At 47.4% G+C, this 22442-nt stretch overlaps 1 protein-coding gene across 1 annotated transcript in view; it reads right to left on the bottom strand.

Annotated features, from left to right (window-relative positions):
• EHD4 (EH domain containing 4) overlaps nucleotides 1–22442 on the bottom strand; it is an 84412-nt gene that overhangs the window by 5746 nt on the left and 56224 nt on the right. The window contains exons 4-5 of the mRNA XM_043919147.1: nucleotides 13593–14005; nucleotides 5059–5223 (exon numbers count right to left, since the gene is read on the bottom strand). Of these exons, the coding sequence (XP_043775082.1) occupies nucleotides 5059–5223; nucleotides 13593–14005 (578 nt within the window). The remainder of the gene's footprint in view (nucleotides 1–5058; nucleotides 5224–13592; nucleotides 14006–22442) is intronic.

The following is a 22442-nucleotide window of genomic DNA, read 5'->3' as shown; positions in this document are numbered from 1 at the left end:
GATACATTTATAGCCATTTTAATAAACACACACACACACACTCTTTAGTTGAAATAAGACAAAACTATTTAACAACCTGTATTTTAAAGAAAAAATGTATCATAGCTTTTTATGATATCAATTTTATACAACCTTTTTAAAAATTTTAAATTTTATCTGATTTAATTTTCAAAGTTGAACTATGGTTGACTTACAATATTGTGTTAGTGTACAACAAAGTGATTTGATTTTATATATACATAACCTTTTTCAGATTCTTTTCCATTATAGGTTGTTATAAGATATTGAATGTAGTTCCCTGTTATCTACAACAAAAACGTGTTATTACTCAGCCACAAAAAAGAATGAAATATTGTTATTAGTGGCAACAAGGATGGACATAGAAATTATCATACTACATGAACTAAGAGAAATATAAATATCATATGAGATCACTTATATGTGAAATCTAAAAAATAATACAAGTGAATTCATTTGCAAAACAGAAACAGACTCAAGATATAGAAAACAAACTTATGAAAAAAAAAAAAAAGAAAACAAACTTATGGTTATCGAGGGAGAAAAAGGGAGAGGAATAAATTAGGAGAAAGGGAATAACACCGCTATATACAAAATAAACAACTTTATTCTTAATAGCAACATGATAGTGAACTGTATAGCTGGGTCCTTCCTCCTTTACCCTGTCCCATGTAGCTGGACACTCAGGTTGTTTTCAGTGGAGAATCAAAATTGGGGTGTCGAGGGTATGTTGGAAGGGCAGACATTCTGTGCTGTTATTCAGAAGTGGAGTCCTGAGCTTCAGACAGTAGAGAGGACAGAGCTGGCAGATCTCAGCAGAGGTGCCTCCAACACTCTTCTCAGCAGCACACCCTGTAGCTGTCAGAGCAGTCTGGGCTGGGCTGACACCCGGCCAGTGGCCTGCGCTCAGCTCAGAGCAGCGGGTCAGCACAGGTCTGGTTTCTAAGCTACCTTTCAGTTTTCATGTCCTCCACCCTCACTGACAGACCATAGTCACCTGCATGTCACCCTAACATCAGCAGCAAATAATGCTGCCAACACTTTGGGCTCCAGCTGCTGGCATCTCGGTCGGTCAGCCAAGGGGACTGAGAAGAGAAAGCAGGCAGCCTACACAAAAATCCCAGTGCTGCTGGGGTAAACAAGTCTGGATCCCCCTGAGTGCACGAACACCTACCCTATTTCCTCATGAATGAGCCTGAGCTCTGGGCACACACAGAGCCTCTGTGTCTGGCCAAGCGGACGAATGAGGGTGGTGCCCGCCCAAACTTTCCACCCGCCTGCAGGGGACGTGGATTCAGGCTGCAAATCTCTGGAAAACATGCCAGGGGAAATGGCCACATATTTGCAGAGGTGGACAGGAAGCAGCAGCAGCAGCCATTCCCGCCCTGGAGGGCACACAGGAAGTAAGCTCTATGCTCATGTGCGTGGTACCCGCCTGCCCAGTCCTGGCCGGGGATGGGGTGGGCTCCAAGTTAAACTACGCCATCCCTGCCCTCCCCAGGGTAGCTCCAAGACTTGTTACTGGGATGAACATACAGTGGGGAATTTATAAAGATTTACCCATCAACAATTGTATCCATCTAAGCCACCAAGCCTGGGATCCTGGAACCCCCTCCCAAGAGACAAAGATCAGTCCCAGCCCAGCTTTCGCTGGGCTCTCCCCTGCGCACCCACTCCCAGCATGTACCAGAAGCATTTTGGAAAGCCCTGGGAGGGTTGGGGCAGATGGGGATGGCTCTGCTGCCCTCTGCTGTTGAAATGCTGCCAACTCATCTGCTGTGGGGGCCCAGTTCTCCAAGAAGGATAACTGTGCCACCCACCAAGGTGGCTCTGCTACCGCTCCCTTCATTCTGCAGCACAGATGGACATGCTGGTGCAGCAAATCAGATTCCCTCCCCAGTGGGTGTAGGGTGGACACAGGCCGGTGCACTGCGGGTCACCAGCCTCCCCCACCACCAGGCAAAAGCCTGCAAAATACAATCAGCTCTTGGCTACGGAGAAGAGTCACCCTGTCTAGCTTGGTCCATGAGAGCACAGGGAGAGCAGAGACTTAAAGCTGGCCCTCGTCAGCTCTCTGCGAGACCCTGGGATGTGCCAAGACCATTATCATCTCCAACCTTCTGCCCCTGCACTGTCCCATACACGGGAAGGCTGACTGCCTGTGACTGGAAAGATAGATGCTCAGACACCCTGACCCACACCTGGACCCTCAGAGCTTCCTGGGTGACAGCAAACTAGCTTGTGTAGTAAGCATGCCCTCGGGGTCCAGGCCTGCCTTGCTTCTCGGGAATTCCCTGAAGGACTGGGGTGATGTGATCAAGGCCTGGCTGGCTTCCCAAGGAAGAATCCTTGGCCACCTTCCAGGAGTCTGCTTCAGAAACCACTGGTCTATAAGCTCTGTGAGAGTCAGGTCTAGATCAGGGTCTGAGAAACTCACTACCCTAGAGCTTGCTACAATATAAACAAACATACACTAACTTATTAACTCACTCAACACATATTCATCGAGTGCTTGCAACACCCCAGGAGCTGGGGATATGGCCAAAAAAAGGACACGGGTTACTGGCTTCATGGAGTAACAGCCTTCTATGGGAGGCACTAAATAAGACACTGAATAAATTAATTATACCAAAGCTCAATGACACTTATTTTGTAACAAGGAGCACATGGCCCAACAAAGGGCTTTGCTGCCAAAACGTCACTGCCAGCCACAGCCACAGCAGCACAGGCTGTAACCCAGACTGGACCTCTGTAGGGGGGACAGAGGTGTTTTTTTTTTAAATTTTATGCTGTTTATTCACTGGTTTATTCCAGGGGCCTAGAACAGTGATCGGCCATAGTAGACTTAGTTGCTTTTCTTAGGTGAATGCATAAAAGAACACAGGTGACGGGGCACCCAGGTGTCCAGTGATGGTGCTAAAGCGCCTGGGGTGGGGCTGACCACAGGGTTCTCAGGGAAGGTTCGGGCCCTTCCACTGTCACCCAGCTACATGGGCCACTGAGACCCGAGGTGAGGGACTGCCGCTGGTGACCAGCTCAGAGGGGCCTGGGGCCCTCTGACTGGCCAGGCCCAGGCGAGCACGCTCAGGAGCAGCTCTGGTCGCAGAGTTCGCTTGCTCTGTACGAAGTTCCCCGGGGACAGGCAGGGGGGCCTGGCAGGGAGACCTCAGGTCTCAGGAGCAGTGCTTTGTGGGTGGAGCATCGCAGGAGCCTCAGGAGACAAGGAAACACGGATGCCCCATTAGGCCATTGTGTGCACAGCGTATTTATTCACAGCTACCATTTCAGTCAAGAAACTGATTTCCCTTCCAAAATATCTGAAGGACGCAAGGGAACAGTTGTCCTTCAGTTTGGTCATGGGGTGCAGGGCATAATCCAGTTAAAGCAGCACCTGCTCAGGAAGAGACCCCAGGAGCCCTCAAATTATCCATCTTGTGACCAGAAAAAAAAAAAAAAAATCCAAACCATCATCTCAGTACAGAAGTATCAATTTCACTTCTAATATATGTGTGTGTGTGTGTGTATATATATATATATATTTCTATTTATTTTTTAAGCTGACTAAACCATATTTGACCAGATCTTGTATACCAGATGCATTCACCTTGATCCCAGGCATTGCAACAGTAAGTGTAACCCACTCCAAATTTAGCGTGTACTTTGTATATAGAGAGTTAACATTAACAAACTCCTCAGGATTGACGCTGCCCCTCCTGAGGCCTGACCTTGCCTCCACTACTGATTCTTCCTCCTCCCATGTCCCTTCCTCCCTGCAGGCTGGCCAGAGGCTCAGAGGCCCAGAGTCTCCAGGGGGCGGCCAGTGTGCTGCAAGCTCTCTTTGGCCCAGATAGTGTTCTTTCAAATTCAGAGCCAAAATTTGAAAACGAGGGGACTTTACATACAAATACAGATCTCCAGCTTTTCGTGAACCATCCAGGTCTGCACTCTCATAGGGCAGTGACCACCGGGGAGGACAGGGCCTCCCCACTGAGGAGGGAGTAGGTGTTCCCCAATCTGCCCCCGCCATGGGCCCCACAGATTCTCATCGCACTTGCAGAACTGTCTTCTGCTCAGTAGAGACATATTCCTCAGAACCCACATTCCTACCAAATGTGAGAAAATAAGAGGTGGATGGCCCGGTTTCCTTTTGCTTGGCCTGCCTGCCTCACTTGTTCCAGTTACTACTGGCTGGTGGCTGCAGGAATCTGAACTGTGTTGCCTGCTTTCCAGAGGGGACTGTGGCCTCCAGTGCAGATGGGTCCTTGTACCGGACAAGGAGATGGTCCGGCTCTCTGAGGAGCCAGGTGGGGCGGCCTCACTGGCCTCCCCCCTCACAGGTGGGGAGGACAAGGTCAGTGTTGAAATCAGTGGTTACCTAACACCACTGCCAGAAGGTGGACATATTGGTCAGGCCAGGGTGGTAGCATCCATTTGGGGTCATCTGGGCCTGCCCAGACACAACTCAGTGAGACTCTGAAATTAGGACAAAGGCTGCCTGAAGCTGGCCTTTCAGTGAAACCTTCAGTGAGCACAGCTCGCTGTCCCCAGTGGACTCCAGCCACGGCCACAGCCCACCACGGCTTCTTGCTGGGCTCCTGAGCCTGCAGCGGCAACACTGCCCAAGCACATAATCACGTGGGGCAGTGCTGGGGAGAGCCGGTTTGAGGAGGCCCCTGGAACTGACCTCCAAGGTCACGCTCAGCTCTAATTCCCTAAAGGCTCTGGGATTCTAATAAAACAGCTATCACCTCAGTGTTAAAACAACCTTGAACACAGCCTAAGGAAGCTATTCAGAGGATTTTTTCAGGCAAGCTTAATTTACTTCTTGAAATGTTTCCCCTTTTTGTTTAAATGTTTCAGGAGGCAGGCAATTTCTGCTTTATTCACAGGCGCCTATAATCATGGATTACTAGGAAGATGAAAACACTGCGTTCTCCTACATTCTAAACCATGAAACCCACATGTATACCCAGCAACCAGCGGGGCAAGGTGGCATTGCCCCTCCAATCCCACCGGTGATGCTGTGATGGGCCTCCGTACCTGCATGGCCTTGACCTTGGGGAAGTCCCCTGCAGAGATGTGGTATTCTCGCTGCAGCTGAATGTAGATTTCTGGCAACCTGCTGATAAGTTCTCTCTTCTTGTTTTCTTTTCCAAACATACTTGGCATCTCCTTCTTCAGGAAGCTGATGATGTAGGCATGTACCTGAAGGGGTATATGTCAGTGAGGACGTGTCATTTAGAACAGAGATGCAAACACGATGGCATCTTCATGCATCGTAACACATAACAGGCACCCCAAGGGTTATGGTCCTTGGGACAGGAGGAGGGCGAGAATCTGGTGGAAAGGGATGGGGGTGCTCGGTGGGAAAGAGCCTGGTTCTGGTGACTAACCCAAGAAGACCTAAGAGAAAGGTTCACCAGGGCTGGTGTACAGGAGCACCAGGTAATGAAGCTGAGGCTGATGGAAATGGCTGATCAGCACGGAAATCTGTGCCCAGTGAACAGTGAGATGAGGACTCCCATAACCTCCCTTTAGACAGTTTAGATCTCAAGATCAATGAGGTCAGTTCTGCACAAGACGAGCTGCCTAGGACCAGGCCAGAAAACAGAAGTGCCCTGTGGGAGAGGGAGACCTGATACATGAGGGGGGAGCCCCAGAAACCTTGGTCACTTAGGGTTAACTGGCCTGGCACTATTACCCAAAGGGTGGTGAATCCTGATGGGAGGGCTCTGCTTGGCCTGCGTCACCTCCTTCCCTAAAATCTCCACCCTTCTACTGATTTCCAACTTTAGGATGTTAAGAAACGCTCATAACAAAGGTTCTCTTTGTATATCTAGAATTCTACAGAGTAATTTAGAAGCCAAGAAAATAAATAAGATGAGAAACAAGGCAGTGATTACAAAAAGAAAATGACTATGTAGCTATGGAAAATTCTATTAAAGAAAACAGATGCCTACTGTAATCTTGTGGAAGAATGGAAATTGAATAGAGGGGGTAAGCAGATACATTCCAAGGCTCAGTTGAGGGCCTCTGTGTATGGATATACACCAGGCACAGCCAAAAACATTTTGCTAAGATTTGAACATTAAAGTAAGTGCACAGTGCAGATGCTGACATGCTTGGACCAGACAACGCTAACTTCTCCTCCTGTATAAAGGTCATTATAACATAAGCACATCCTGTGCTGCCTGGCTATTTCTGCAAGTATGACTGGGACAGATGGTTGGAGAGCATCACCGACTCAATGGACATGAATCTGAACAAATGCTGGGAGACAGTGGAAGACAGGGAAGCCTGGAGTGCTGGAGCCCATGGGGTCATAAAGAGTCGGACACAACTTAGCAACTGAACAACAGCAGCAGCAACAATAGACTGGGAGAGATGCTTTTAAACCTTCCTGTCACTGGTAAACTTACTTACTTTTCAAATTAAAACAACTTAAAATATTCACACAGTTCTTCAAGATAACTAGAGAAATCCAAGGTTTGGGAATCCTTTTGTTTAGAATGATGGGCTTTAACTGCATTCCTGAAGATATGATGAATAAGTATTAAAACTTGTAAGACAGGTAATTTCCTTGGCTGGATTAGTGAATACCTGGCTTGGTTTGGATGGGGTGGGGGAGGGCCATGTGTAGCTCCAAAGGACTTGGAGGGGTTGTCAAATTCCACTGGGAAGAATGAGCTGTCACCAGCTGTCCTTGCATTATTTCCTTGGCCTTGGCCCTCCTGGAACCTCTGGACTGGACCTGTGGACCCCTCTCTCCACCTGCCCTGCTTTGGAGGTTCTTCCCAGCTGAAGCAGCAAGTACCCGCCCCCCCTCCCCCGCCCCGCTCAGCCTCCTATCCACAAGGGCGTCTTTCCAAGACCCCTTCCCAGAGCCCACATCTGAGGCAGCTGCCAGGGCCCTGTCTAGGCAAGGCTGACTCTCCACCCAGTCCGTGGGAATGGCACCTTGTTCTTGAACACCGCCTGATCCCCAGGGGCCTGTGTTCCCCGGGCTGGGCTGCAGGTGATATGCCCCTGCCACAGCTCTCTCTGCCCCCAGCGCCGCTCCCCATCTCTGCCCTTGTGGTGCTCACTGCTGATGTCTAAGGCTGCTGGATAATGGGCTCCCTTGGATGCCAGGTCTCAGGGCCCTCCTCTCCCACCTGTCGGGCATTACCTGAGTCATGACCCTCAGGTGACCCGCTCATGCTACATGCTGCTCTCAGCCTCAACCTCCACTTCCAGGAAGTTCTAACGGCCTATTCTGGGGAAGTCTCCTGTTGTCCTGCCTCAGCATGGTCGTCCGCTCCTGCCTTTCCCTGGGCATCCTAAGACAATAACCCGGGGTCAGATTCAATGCATGGGCCCTGTCTTTAAGAAGATTATCATGTTAGGAGGTAAATTACAATCCTTAGAATCACAGAGTACTAAATCTAGAAGGGGTTCCTTTGATTGAAATCCTGGTTCCAGGAAATTCATATGACTCAAGGTCATACAACTAGTTAGGAGATGCCAAGCTGGCACTAGCATTCACCTGCCTCATCCCCTACCTTACAGAATTAACTTTTTGTTAATTACTTTTTGTGGGTGTGAATGAAAAATTATACTGATGCTGCTGAAATCCGGAATTCACACTGAACTATGTCCAATGGAACAATTTTGAGGCTTGGCTTCTGATTGTTCCTAACTCACAGGGAAGCTTTGGAAAGATCACGTACTCTTCTCTCCCCAGACTCAAAGAAATGGATGCATTATGGCACAAGATGTGAGTAAAGACTGCAGTCTTCCAGTAGGACTGAGTCTTGTGAGTTTCCAAGAGCCCGTCGTAAACAAGGGGCAGTCAGGGTGGCTGAAATCCCCACTCAACTTGAAAAGCTCCCTCCTGCCCTAATGTGTCCAAAGGTGTGTCCCCAAATAATGCAGGACCAAGGGCCAGACCTGGCGGGGGTCCTCAGAAGGAGGTAGAGACAGTCTGACTCTTTGCTGTTTATACTAAGAGAAAATTAATCAAGAGGAAGAGGAATAGGATAAAGCAGAGGTGGGCAGGATGGGACCTTGTTTCGGGAGGCTGGGTCAGGCCCTGCCACTGCGGCCCACTCGCTCACTGGACAACTCGGGGTGAGCTGTCCCCTCCCTGGCCTCAGCTTGCTCACCTACAAACCAGAGCTGACAACCCTTACCTCACAGGTTTGTGGTTATGAGACTCAAGAGAGAGCATGTATTTGAAAGCAGGTTGTCCACTAGAAATTGGTTAATTGACCAATGACCAGACACTTGTAGCTGGAGTGGTAGTAACACCAGAGGCGGCTTGTGGCTAATTAGTCCTTACTGAACGATGACTAAGCTCTCCATATTTAAATAGCAACATGATTAATCTGGGTTCCAAGTTCTTTATTCACAAGCAAATGGCACTGAGCCCTGTTGAACTTCTGAACATTTTTATCTTGTCCAATTCACTCTTTCACTTGTATAAAACTGGAAAAGTCCCTACTCATCAAGTGGTGATGACCAAGGGTAAGTCAAATGGCTCAAACTGTCAGTTTTTTTTTCTGGGCTAATAATGAGCAGAAAAAGATGGATTAAATGAACATGGATTTATAGTTCACATCTATACTCTGCCACAATCTCATGAACTATGTCCAGTGACAAGTGTTTGTATATCCAATGCTGAGAAGCATGTACACAGAGCGATACCGGCTATATCTACCGTGGGCTTGGAGGGCAATCACAGCAGTGAGTGTGGGAAGCTTGCAATACACATGGACAGTAGGAATGGAAAGGCCCATGGAATCTGGACACTGGAGAGCGATGTGGAGTCAGTCAGGCTGGGAAACACGGTTCTGCACTGGACAACCTCAGGGTTGCCCAGGTTTAATATTATCTGATGGTGATCTGCACCTTTGCAGGCCCAGCTGGAAATCTGCATAGAACATTTAACCTCTGGGGATTAGCGCATTTTAAAAATGGGTTTATTATGATATAAAAACTTCAGTTCATAAACTGGAGACCCAGAAGATGAACCCATGAGGAAGTAAGTGTGAGGCTTCAAGATGCAGCTGATTGGCTCCCACTTGGGTTCCTTTTTCTGTTGAAATCAAAGCCGGGACCAATAGCAGATGTGATTCTGAAGAGCCTTAAAGGGGATGCGAGGGGCCCACCCAGTCATCTGAGTCAGTCTTCAAAGAGATAGGCTCCCCTGTGTATGTGGACTCAAGCTACTGACACACCCCCAGTAGCTTGAGGCTGCTGACTGAGCTATTTTTAAACACTGCCTGGAAGACTATGCATCAAAGAGAGAGCTACCAGCCATTGTAGAATGACTCTTACATAACTCAGCTTGGGTCCACGTGGCGAATTTCAAAATGTCTAATTTCTCCCCCAGAAGGAATGGGCGGTACAGACAGACTGGAAAGCTCAGTCCTCCAGGCCACATATGATGAAGAGGAGAACACGCTTTGAAGATGAAACTAAATTCCACAGAACTATACTAAATGCACCAAATCACTGACCTCTCCTTTCCTTTCTCATTTTTAGTTTGTTCCTTCCTCAAATGTTGACTCATTTTTTTACTGAACAAAGGTCTCCAAGTGGGTGGAAACCTTTCCTATTCATGAGCAGTGTATTTATAAAAGGTGGGGAGCTAGAGTAAACTTGCCTTGCTTTTTACCTTTGTGCATTTATCCCACAAACTACTATGATTTGGAGTTTGAACCTTATTTCATTAAAAAAAATTTTTTTTACAGTGACCAATTTTTTCAAGTCTTTATTGAATTTGTTATGATATTGTTTCTCTTTTATGCTTGGTTTTTGGTTGCCAGGCACGGGGGATCTTACCTCCCCAGCCAGGGATCGAACCTGCACCCTCTCCATTGGAAGGCAGTCTTAACTACTGGATCACCAGGAAAATCCCTGAACTCTATTTAACTTGGTTATTTTAATGATACTGAATAAAAGTAAATTCTTATTTTCTAAACCTCTGGTGGGGGCTTTCTCCAAACAGATTACTCTAAAAAATCATGAAATGAAACTTGACTAGCATCTGAGATTATGAACAGTCTTCAAAGAAAGATGTCTACTGATATCATAAGATATATACTCTTCGAGGCTAACCAAAAAACCCACTCTAAAGATTTCCTGTTCCTTGAAATAAAGGACTGGGGGAAAAATGTAAATAGAAAAAGTAGGGAAATCATTAAATTTCAAGAGATCTTTAGTTAAGAGTGCCATTTTTCATATTATGGAAAATGTCATATTTATGATACTTTGATTACTGCAGAACTCAGCAGGACATCAACAATGCCATTTCTGGCTTTTATTTCTGGATGGGCCACAAATTCTACCTAATTATGGTGGTCTATAAATAGACACATTCCACCCACCAACTCAGAGCTTCCCTGGTGGCTCAGTGGTAAAGAATCTGCCTGTAATGAAGGAGACGCAGGTTCAATCCCTGGGAAGAGGCCCTGGAGAAGGAAACGGCAACCCACTCCAGTATTCTTGCCTAGGAAACCCCATGGACAGAGGAGACTGGCAGGCTACAGTCCATGGGGTCACAAAAGAGTCGGACACAACTTAGCAACTAAACAACAATATACCAACGCAGATCTGACACCTGCCAGGTGATATCTGGAAACTTATCCTTCGCATGCTTTCAAAATCACAGCTTGACAAACTTCTAAACTTTGTAGGGTTTATGTGGATGGAGAATATTATAGAATAATCAGAATGACAGATTAATGCAGAAAGCAAGGGCATGGTAAAGACCAACAGATGCTGTCCATGCTGCACTTCAGGTGAATGCTTTCTGGACCAGGGGTTCAGGCCCACTGGAGTTTGAATCTATAACTTGGGTAAGTAAGGTCACCTTTCTGAGCTTTATTTCCCTTGTATGAGAAATGAATGTCCAGCTTTGCGTACTGTGGGCAGGATCAGATAAAACAACACATGCAATGCAAATCGTGGGGCTTCTAGAACATTATAGACCTTCAGTCAAGGTTGGCCTGCCAAAGGAAAACTGGATCAGGAGAAAGAGAGATGAATATATAAAAACCCAAGAGCATTTTTATGAAACAGGAACACTTCAAAGAGTAAAGCTCAGGTGACCCCCTGTCCATTTCAGCAACAAGTTCACAAATGAACATAAAACTGCAGACGGTGTATGAAGTGGATGGCACTGGTTAGTGGTCAAGGCTATTGTGCTGAGTTTAGCTTCTTCTCTGCCTGAGACGGTTTCCTGCCCCCCTGCCAGCCTGGTGCCGCCCCAGGAACACACTGGCACAGCTCAGGCTGGAAACATCCGTACTTCAAACATTTTCCTTTATGAAAAGGAACAAGCCAGATACTATTCTTAGGAAGACAAAAAAAAAAAAAAAGACAAGCTTTTTTCCTAGAAGTAAGCTCAGCAATTTGACTGCCCCCTGCCCCCACCCCCCGCCTCTACACAAGGGCTTTCATTATTCCCGTGTCAGTACACACAGCCGTATTCTGTGCCTCTAAACCCAGGCCACTCCGGCCTCTTCACAGGGCCCAAGGTACCAGGATGACAGCAAAATCCCATGCGCTTGGCACCCCCAGTGAGCCTTTTGCCTTACATTTATTTATATGATCAAACATAGCTGCATCTTGAGTTACCAGGCCCTTAGCAATGCCTGGTAAATTAAAAAAAAAAAAAAAGTCCATGGGCATTTAAAGATAGTTTAAAAGATCTTGAAATCTGCAAAGGCTATGACATCATTTACCAGCCTTGGTTATACAATCATTTTGGGTATTACGTACCCTGAAGGTGGAGTTCAGTTATATCAGCCAGAAAAGAGAAAGACCACATGCCAGGGGGTCACTAACTGGGCAAAAACAGACTTCCTGCCACTGAACCAGGGAGGGAAATCATCTCAGGAGAGCTGCAAATTAGTGGATTTACAAACCTTGCAGAACTGGAACAAAAGTGGCTGTTCCGGGAAGGAAGCAGCTTGTACCAGAAGAAAAGATAAAGAGCTGTGACTCAGGAGCACAGGTGGCTCAGATCAGCAGAACCACATGGGTGGAGGGTGTGAAAAAGCCTTGGGGGGAGCGAGAGGAAAGAGCAGATCCAGGGATGATGGGCAGGGTTGCAGCCAGGAGGGATGCCGCCCTGCAGCACACCAGCATGCAGGCAGTGAAGAGGGGCTGGACGGCTGGTCACCTGCACGTCGGTCACCCTCAGTGGAGCCCTCCCCGCTGCCCACCCCAGCCAGGTCCCTTCTCAGAGCACAGTGTCTACACCTTGGCACTCACAGCTCATCATTCTGAAGAGGGGAGTCTGGCGGCCCCTCCTTCACTTGACTAGGCTGCCCAGCCCTGGCCTAGGGTGCTGTTGACTAAAGCAGGCAAAGTAATGGTCGACTCTAGAAGGCTGGCCTGTGGGCCCCCAGACCAGAGCAAAGCCACTCGTGGTGCAGCAAGAGGAAGTGGGGAGACGCAGGTTCTCTGCCATCAGAAGCTGAAGGAAAAATTAGGCCTCCTGACCAGGGATCTGGAGAGGCGGGCCCAGGACTGCTTCTAGCAGAAGGGACAAGGCCAAAGCAGAAGGCTAGACTGGAAGCCAGGAGGGCTGTCTTTCGTCCTTTGTCACTAAAGACCTCTGGTTCCCAAACTTGACTGATCATCAGAATCACCCGGGGAGCTTTACACACACACAGACAGACAGACAGACACACACACACACACACACTCTACCCCCAATCAGAGGCTCTGGGGCAGGGCTTGGGAACTTACATTGCTTAAAGCTCCTGAGCAAGTCTGATGATCACTGGGACTAGATAAACTCTGGAGGCACTTGTGGTGTTAGAGGAATATCATTTTATGAAATGTACAGATAGGTTTTAAAGAACCATTTTTTTTTTCCTGTACTTTTTCTTAGAGGAGTCACATGCTCCCCTCTCTTCAGAGGCACAGCAAAACAGACTATGCTGGTAACACTTGAGGGTGGCCCAGCAGCTGCAGGCACAGGCTCCTGGGGCTGCTAAAAGGCTCAGCCGTGAGGTTGGAGAGTGGGAACCACAGCCCAGAATGGGGATATGGTGTGCCCCAACCTGAAATGACATAGTTGGTGGGCTGGGCCAAGCCAACCTCCTGTGGCCTCTCTGTGCCCTCGTGTGACACAGGGCTCTATGCCTTAGGCACAGGGTGACCAGGCACCCCACTGGTCCCACCAACGCCACCTCTCTCTGGTCCGGTGGGTCACCTTCCTACCATCCTAACATAGCAGCAGCATCCAGGTGGTGAGTGCACGCATTTCCCCGAGTGCCGGGTGCTACGTCAAGCACTCTGCAAGCCAGGTCACACTAAACCCTCCCAAGCATCCTGGGATGTGCTCTTACTAGTTCCATTTTATAGGTTGAGTCAGGCTTGGAAAGGAGTCATTTGCCCAAGATCACAGAGGGAGGAGCCAGAATCTAAAGAAGATACTGATTGTCAGGCTTGCTTCAAAGCCCTTCCACGTCCTGTTCCCTGAGGCTCCTGGAGTAGAACCTCCGCCTATTTTCCCTTACAGAGGTGTGTGTGGGAAGAGTCCCTGCCCAGGCTGCTGCTGGGGGTCTCCAGCTTACCTTGGCCAGCCGCGCTCGCTTGATGAGGTCGTTGAGTTTGCGCACTGCCGCCTTCTGGGGAAGGCTCTGGATGTCTCTGAACAGGTCCTGGGCCTCGGCCTCGAAGAGCCTTCGGTTGTCAGTGTTCTGCAGGGGCTGCGTCCAGAAGGAGCCAATGTAGACGCGTAGCACCTCAGGCGTGTTGATGACCTTGCCCAGGGACCACATGAGGGCCCCGTAGACTCGCATCAGCTGTTGCGTGTCCACTTGGTCGGCCTTGTTCAGCACCACACGGATCTTGTCGTCCTGGCCCCGGAAGGCCTTGATGGCCTCTGAGAACTCGTCCGAGATGTCCAGTTTGTGAGCATCGAAGAGCAGGATAATCCTGTCTACCCGCTCAGCGAACCACTGAAGGACCTGACAGAAGTCATACCCTGTGGGGAGGGAAGGGGCAGGTCAGTGTGGCCGCCTGCTGCAGGGGATGTGCAGGCAGCGGGCTCAGAACCACCTGGATCTCCGGCAGCTGCCAAGGAGAGTGCCCCGTCTTCAAGCTGGAGGAAGGGGAGGACTCATGATATGAAAATTGTTTCAAATGGGGCCCTCTGGGCTGGATGCATCAAGTTAACACTGGGGATGCTGGGAGTCCTTGCATGGGCAGTAACGGGATATTGTGGTCACTCTGATTGGGCAATGCTTGCTTCCACATCTGTAGTTTCTTTTAGCCCCCAGGAGTCTCTTGTTTCACCTAGTACCATCTTTTAGTTTAATGGCAAAATTGAGTAATGGCCCTGAAAAAATACAGGCCTTGGGGTCAAAAGCTCTCAATTTCTACCAAAGTCTCACTTTTCTGAAAGTACCAGGGCTGGAGAAGGAAGAAACCTAGTGGCCACCTGAAGTCTCATGGAGTGTACAGGAAGTACCACAAAAGAGAAATTTCCATCTACCTAAATTTTTAAGAGTGTTAAGGAGATCAAAGGTTGACCTGGCCAAAACCGTAACCTATATTTATCATTTGGACTATTTATATCTTAAGTATGTTGTAAATATTTTTAAAATTGTGTTTCACAGCCATTCCATGAAATGGTCTCTTGCCAATTTCTTTCTAAAAATGACCAGACCCATGACAATTCTGTTTATTTTACTTTGGCTGTGTACCAACACACTCCAAATCACACCCAAATCAACACTCCTCTCGGCTTGTGGTCAAGGCTTTTGAGCATTTCCCAGGGAGGCAAGTCCCATGAGAAGCAAACAGAGAAGGGGCCAGTCTCCCGGGCTTATGTTTATTCTCAAGTCTGATTAGCTCTAGAATCAAGCCTCAAAGCAGTGCAATCAGAACCCAAAAGGGCTATTTCCTGATCCTACTTTTCACGCTCTTGCCTCTTTTTTTAGATCTGGAAAACTTCCAAACACATGCAACAGTCTAGAGAATAATGTGATGAACATTGACGTGCCCACCTTGTACCTTTAAGAAATTTTCACTTGACCTTCTTTGCTTCAAATACTTAAAAAAAATTGAAGTGTAGTTTATTTAAATAACAAAATACCACACAGCAGTGAGGGTGAACTAGATTTTCACTTGTCAACACAGGCAAATCTCACACACAAAAAAATCAGTTTCAAAAGGACATGTATAGCATCATAACATTCACTTACAATGTTAAAAAACAAAGCACCACTCAACAACCTATGGATATGTACTACAGCTTGAATATAAACATGTTACATGAGATTGTGGGTGCTGGTTGATTCTGGGGATGGAGGAAGTGAGGAATCTAAAGTAGATGAGTGCCTAAAGGAGGATGAGCTATTAGACAGAAATAAAGGGGGTCCATGGACTAAAGTTTCCATGAATTGAAGAACAGGTGTAAGAGGAGTAACTGAGCAAGCAAACTGGATTCAGATACATTTAAACAGGGACTTCCCTGGTAGTCAGTCCAGTGGTTGGCAATCTGCCTTCTCATGCAAGGGAGCGGGGTTCGATCCCTAGTCAGGGAACTAAGATCCTACATGCCACAGGGCAATTAAGCCCAGGGGCCACAACTAGAGAACCTCACGAGAAAACCTCATGAGCTGCAACTACGGAGCCCACGCACCACAGCTAGAGAAAGCCCTATGTGCCACAGTGAAGATCCAGCACAGCCAAAACTTAAAAAAATAAAAACATACATTTGAATAAAGAAAACATTCATGAAAGCGCTGAAGCCCCCCATGATCCCCTCCCCAAGCCCCGTCCTCAACCTCCGCCCCAGAGGAAACCACAGACCCTGGATGCAGGGCTTTATGTCACCGCGCATGTGCGTATGCTGCCAGCTCAGGCCTTTCACTTCTCTTTTCTGTCTCACTGAGGGGCTCCCTGATTCCCTGGGAGAAAGGAGACCAAAGGCGGTTCCCAGAATGTGGGCTAGAGTTTTTCATTGCTGTCAGCAGCCAGTTTAGATCAGAGGAAAATCAAAGACCTATGGAACAGGTCATAGAGTAGGGTATGAAGATTCTGAGTTAAGATTTCACTTGATTCTGTCCCTATGAGGCTAGAGCAAACCTCCTCCTAAGGTAACGTGGGTTCTGTCATTCGAGACTGGCCTGTGCACCATAAAGCCCAGATCCTGGGTAGGAGATGCTCAGCTAATGAAAGACGGCGCTGTTCCCTGGGGGCCGGGACGACGTTCTGAAGCCACTCACTGAAGGCCCTGTGTGTGGATTTACTTTTCCAACAGGGAGGATAAACTTGTCTCTCCGACCCAATGCCTCTCTCATTTGGTAACTGAAGGTTCATAAACAGATTGAAGAAAAGGCTGTGTCCGGCATGCACACTGGGGAGGACACCAGTTGTCCTTTGCTGAATGCTCTTCCTGTTGGATGGGGGTTAGCATGGGTTCCTTGGGTACCACAGATGCTGAAGGTGTGGTGGACAGCCTCTTGTACCACTCATTAGCAGGCTGGGGTACAGATAGGTGATTTAGAATCAGACAATCATCTCCTGGGCTTCCCAGGTGGTGCTACTGATAAAGAACACGCCTGCCAATGCAGGAGATGCAAGAGACACGGGTTCAATCCCTGGGCTGAGAAGATCCCCTGGTGGAGGGCACGGCAACCCACTCCAGTACTCTTGCCTGGAGAATCCCCATGGACAGAGGAGCCTGGTGGGCTATGATCCATGGAGTTGCAAAGAGTTGGACACGAGTGAGGTGACTTAGCATGCATGTAATCCTCTCCTACCAGAGGATGGTGTTGAATCTTAAGGGAATGACACAAAGACACAGGGAAAATGAGAATTTATTTATGGCAGAGATGGCTGAATTTAGACGGTGATAGGGGCTTCCTAACCTAGTTTCTGAGCCCAGCTCTCTGTCTTCCTATCCATTCTGTGAACAGCCTGATTTCTGAAAAACTCCTTTTCTGCTCAAGTTAGTCAGCTTCTTTGGTTTGCTACCAAGGACCATAATTGGTAAATAATCTATCCCCACATTTGAATATTTCCAAACTATGGATGCTTTTACAACCAGTGCCAAAAGAAACTTGCCACACCCATAGCTGTCACCTCCTCTGTATGCGAGCACCGTGTAAATTCAGCCATGCAGACACATCTCTCTTCCTCCATGGGCCACCTGGGTTGATTGGTTGGCCTCTACAGTAACATGTGTGTTTCAACTTTAACTTGGGTTCCTAAAAGTTATTTTAAAAAAGACTTCATTTCAATGCTTCAGTGAAATAAAAAGTTACTGGGAACAGAGCTGCCAGATCTAAGTGTGCTAAAGTGAAGCCAGTACTCACCTCTGGAGGAACAGCTGAATGTCTGTATTCTTTTGTTTTAAAGTCATGATGAAAAGCTTGGTAAGGATTAAGCCGCATGGGTAGGTAGAACTGCTTTGCTTGTCATTAAGAGGTGTAAAAGAATGGCTTGTCACATGTTAGGCAACACAATCAAAGGTGAAAAAAAATCACTGTCTCAGAAGAAAGCAAAGAATTGTCAAAGCTGGGAGAAGTTGGTCTGCTCAGTTTTTTCCTCACATGCAGTTGTTGTTATCATTATTTTACCATTTTTAAGTGTACAGTTCAGTGGCATTAAGTGCATTCATATTCTTGTGAAACATCACAACCATCCATCTCCAGAACTCTTTTTTCACCTTCCCAAACTGCAACTGTGCCCACTAAACAATAACTGTTGATCCCTTCCTCCCTCTTCTGGGCTCCCAGAGCCCTTTGCTTGTTCTCCTATCAAATGACTTTACACAGTGGATTATAACCCGACGGATGTTCAGGATTCTGTCAATAGATAATAAATTTTTTAACCATAGGGACCACATCTTCCTCACAGTGGCACAAGTCAGTGATTATCAAAAGTGTGGGCTCTGGACTCAGGCTGCCTGGGATTCTAATCCTACCTCTGTCACTTACTAATTTTGTGACCCGGGGCATGCTGCTTTCTCTCTCTGTGTCTCATTTTCTCATCTGTAAAATGGGGCTAATAATGGTATCCATATACTTCACGGGGCTGTGGAGTACATAGGTGAAGCATTTAGAATCATCTTGGAAGCTGGAAAGTTCTCTAAAATGTTATGACCTGGTTATTTAAAAAAACCTTGAATCCAATTCCCAGTGCCTGGTGGGGGCAAAATAAAAGATTTGCTGAAAGATTTCTGGCTGGGGTGAAGTACAGCCTGCAGCCATGGAGAAAACAAATTTCCCTAATTAAACTGGGTAAAGGTGACAATGCAGTGATGCTCAAGCCACGTGAGAGAATCAGTGCTCAGAAGATAGCTGATAGAGTATACTGACTGAGCAGAGACTGCTTGTATTTTATTAATAGAGCCAGTGAACTTTCTTTCCTTGCTTGTGAAACAGAGGGAGTTCTGCCATGTTGGCCTTAAAGACCCCGCGTGCCAATTCACTTCTGTCAAGTCCAACCCTATGGACTGGAGTGGGTTGCCATCCATTCCTCCAGGGGTTCTTCCCAACCCAGGGACTGAACCTGTGTCCTCTTATGTCTTCTCCACTGGCAGGCGGGTTTCAACCACTAGTGCTACATGAGAAGCCCCTCAAAGACCCTGGGTTACTCCTAAAACAAGGCAATGATTCCGGCTGCAGGATCCTCCTTGGCTTAGCGAAGTCCTGTGCACACCTGTGCTGACCAGGACAGCTCAGGGCAAACCTTCATGCTCAGCAGGGGGACAGCAATGAACTCCCCCAGAGGTTCTGTCACAGAGGGCGGTCAGGGACCTGTCACCCCTAGAGTGAGCCACGCTAGACTAAGTAGGTCTGTGACAACATTACCCCTTAAAACAACGCTGAGGGCCAGTGGCCCTCAGACTGAGCGTGCCCTCAGCTGCTGTTTTGTTTGGCCTCCAGGGTGTCCTTATGCTCTGAGCTCACTGCCTTTGGTCTGGACAGCACTGTCCAGCTGGTGCCCACTTTTGAGTGGAAACACAACAGCTCAGACTCTGCCTTAGAGACCCAACTGTGCCCTCCAGCCCTCCTGGGCTCCTGAGGGGCACTCCTAGCTGCCATCCCCCCCACCCCCCAAAGAACTGCATGGAATTACTTCACAGGTGCCTCCCACCTGGTCTGGGAATGTCTGAGGGTGGGGGCCTCCCTATCCTGCCCCTCCAGCCCAGAAGGGTGCTTGCCAACACAGCCCTCAGGAGTGCTTCCTGATGTATTCTGTGGGAAAACATTCAGTATTCCCTTTTTATTTTTTGGCCACACCATATGGCTTGCAGAATCTTAGTTCCCTGACCAGGGATGAAACCTAGGCCCTGTGCAGTGAAAGTGCAGAATCCTAACCATTGGATTGCCAGGGAATTCCCCTAAACTTCCCTGCCTTAAACAATTTCTCAAACATGTCTCTTTGGAAATCAAAAGTACACTAAACATCCTGGAATTAGTAAGACATATCAAAGACAAAATTTTTTTAATGGATTAATAAATAATTATCAAGTTCCTAGGATGTGCTTGGAATTGCTGCTGAGGGACATGCTGCCATAAAATTGAGGCTGCTAGCTTTACCCAGAATAGCCCCAAACTGGAAATAATCCACATGTCCTTTGGTGGGTGGATGGCTAAACAGTGGAATACTATTCTGTGATAAATGGATGGGCTACTGATGCATGCAACCACACAGATGAATCTCAGAAACATGCCAAGTGGGAGAAGCCAGGCATTAAAGAACACGTAACTGTACAATTCCATTTACGCTAAATTCTAGAACAGACAAAGCTAAGGTCCAGTGACAGAGAGCAGATGAGGGGTTGCCTGGGACTGAAGATGGGACTGGGACTGACCACAGAGTGCCAAAAGCAAAGAAGGAACTTCTCAGGGTGATCTAAAGTTTCTGTTTCTAGAAGATGGTGGTGGTTACACAAGAAACACGAGTACATGAGTAAATCTGCAAATTCATCAAAACTCAGCAAGCTGTACAATTAGAGTGAGTGCATTGTAATGTACTGTACTTCAATAAAACTGACTTAAAAAGTAAAAATAAATAAGAAGGAAAAAGAAAGGATGGACAGAAGGCTGGAAAGAAGAAAGAAAAGGAGAAAGAAAGGGGGAAGGGAAAAAAGGAAAAAAACCCAAGGTTGCTGAACTTGCTTGAAGATATTCATCTCCACACACTGCTGAGTGGACCAGGAAGTCGAAATCTGTTCAAGGGAACTATGTCACGAATCTGGCCATGTACGGAGTTGGATTTAGCAATAGTTCCAACAGTCTTACCCACAAAGGTTAATGTAAAATTTGGCTTGTCCACTGAAACTTTGAGAGTCGTGGATTTCACAGTGTCTTGCCCCATGGCCAAGGTGCTTAAAGTCTTTCACTGTGACAGACCAGGGACGAGAATGCTCTGAGTTTATGAGAATCAGTTCCAGCTGCACAGAATGCAATAAGGACCAGGGCACACGTAGGTCTGGGCCTGTGTGTGCACACCCCCAGGCGAGCATGCCTGTGGGTGTAGGGTATATACGTGCACATGTATGAGTGTGTGTGGAGAACGTAAAATTCAATATAATAATAGAACTGTCCCCACGGTACTCAATATATTTTAAATATGTTATCAGTCAATTATATATAGGGGCTTCCCAGGTGGTGCAGTTAGTAAAGAATCACCTGCCAATGAAGAAGATGCAAGAGACGCAGGTTTGATCCCTGGGTCAGGAAGATCCCCTGGGGGATGAAATGGCAACCCACTCCAGTACTCTTACTTGGAAAATTCCATGGACAGAGGAGCCTGAAGGGCTATAGTCTATGGGGACTATAGAGTTGCAAGAATTGGACATGATTGAGCACATCCACAGATGTAGAAACCGAGGCTTAATGATGTAAGACACCTGCCCAAGGTTACAAAACTAGAAGGTAGTGGAACCTGAACTAAAATCAGGCCCCTAGAGGAGATGTGGAGATGACAGACATTTCAATTCTGTAAGACGTTCCAATGGAACTTGTAACAGTCTGGAACAAAACAGAGCTGTAATCAGTTCAATTGTTTAAAAGTACAGCTTCTCTTCTTGTAAAAGGACCCCACAGTTATATGGCTTTCAGAGCTGGGAAAGAGATTTTGTCCTGTGGAAGATCCCAGCTTGGCATTCCTGGTTCCACGTTCTGGGAACAAGGAGGAGGCAGGAAGGAAGGGGCCCTTTCCACCCAATCAGGGGGCTTCCGTCACAGCCCTGTGGAGGCCGTGGTCTCCGTCCTTGCTGAAAAGCCTCACCAGGAAATGGCATCTGAGGTCAGGACAGTGGCCCCAGGCTCAGGTAAACACAGGGCGGGGACCCCAAGGAAGCAAATTTGACTGATTATTTTTAATAGCACAACAGAAAAAAATGCTTCAGTTACTTCCCAAAGCCAAGTTTTCTATTACGTGAGTTTTAATCAAGATGTGTGGCAGGGGGATCGGGATGGGGAACACATGTAAATCCATGGCTGATTCATGTCAATGTATGACAAAAACCACTACAATATTGTAAAGTAATTAGCCTCCAACTAATAAAAATAAATGAAAAAAAAAAAAAAAAGATGTGTCAATGAAAGAATGCAAGATAATGGTTCTCTCTGCCCTTGCCACTAGTGCCACTCTTGGGGTGGATAAGGCCCCCTGAGCAGCCGGCCAAGTCTCAGGACTCTGCCCAGACCTTCCCTTCTGCCTAGAGCACCTTCCCTCTCTCCCGTCTCCATCTACCCATGTCCCCAGGAGGCTTCCCCCACCCAAGCAGAGCAGCATGTCCCTGCCTCCCTAGAGGGTCTGTTCTCTGCCACAGCCCGTGCTCTAGGAGACTGTCATCAACATGTCTGGAGACCAAAAGCCCACTGCAGCACACCTAACACTACCTAAAACCATTCCCCTGTGGTCTATTCTTCCAGCACCAGTGGTTTTTCTTTTGGAGCACTGACTCTCTATAATGATGTATTTATTTGGTGATTATGTGACAGAAACCCTGAAGGGAAACTTCACCCCTCATCTGTTCACCACTGTACACCCAGGATCCACCACTGAACAGAGTAGGTGCTCAGTAAATCTAGTTTGTGCTAAGTCGCTTCAGTCAGGTCTTACTCTTTGGGACCCCATGGACTGTGGCCCACTGGGGTCCTCTGTCCATGGGACTCTCTAGACAAGAATACTGGAGTGGGTCACCATGTCCTTCTCCAGGGGATCCATTTATTTCCCCCCAAATTAAAACCAAAACTATCGTATGATCCTGCAATCCTACTCCTGGGTATCCATCCAAAAGAATTTAAAACTGGGATCTTAAAGAGATGTTAGCACTCTCGTGTTTACTGCAGCATAATCCCCAGTAGCTAAGATGTGCAAACAACCTAAAAACCCATTGGCAGATGAATGAATAAAGAAAATGCAGTGTGTATATACACCGGAATATATAT

Source organism: Cervus elaphus, chromosome 12 (assembly GCF_910594005.1).
Source record: "Cervus elaphus chromosome 12, mCerEla1.1, whole genome shotgun sequence".
NCBI classification, from domain to species: domain Eukaryota; kingdom Metazoa; phylum Chordata; class Mammalia; order Artiodactyla; family Cervidae; genus Cervus; species Cervus elaphus.
Note: the sequence above shows the minus strand (reverse complement) of the source record. Positions and strands in the feature narration are given on the sequence as shown.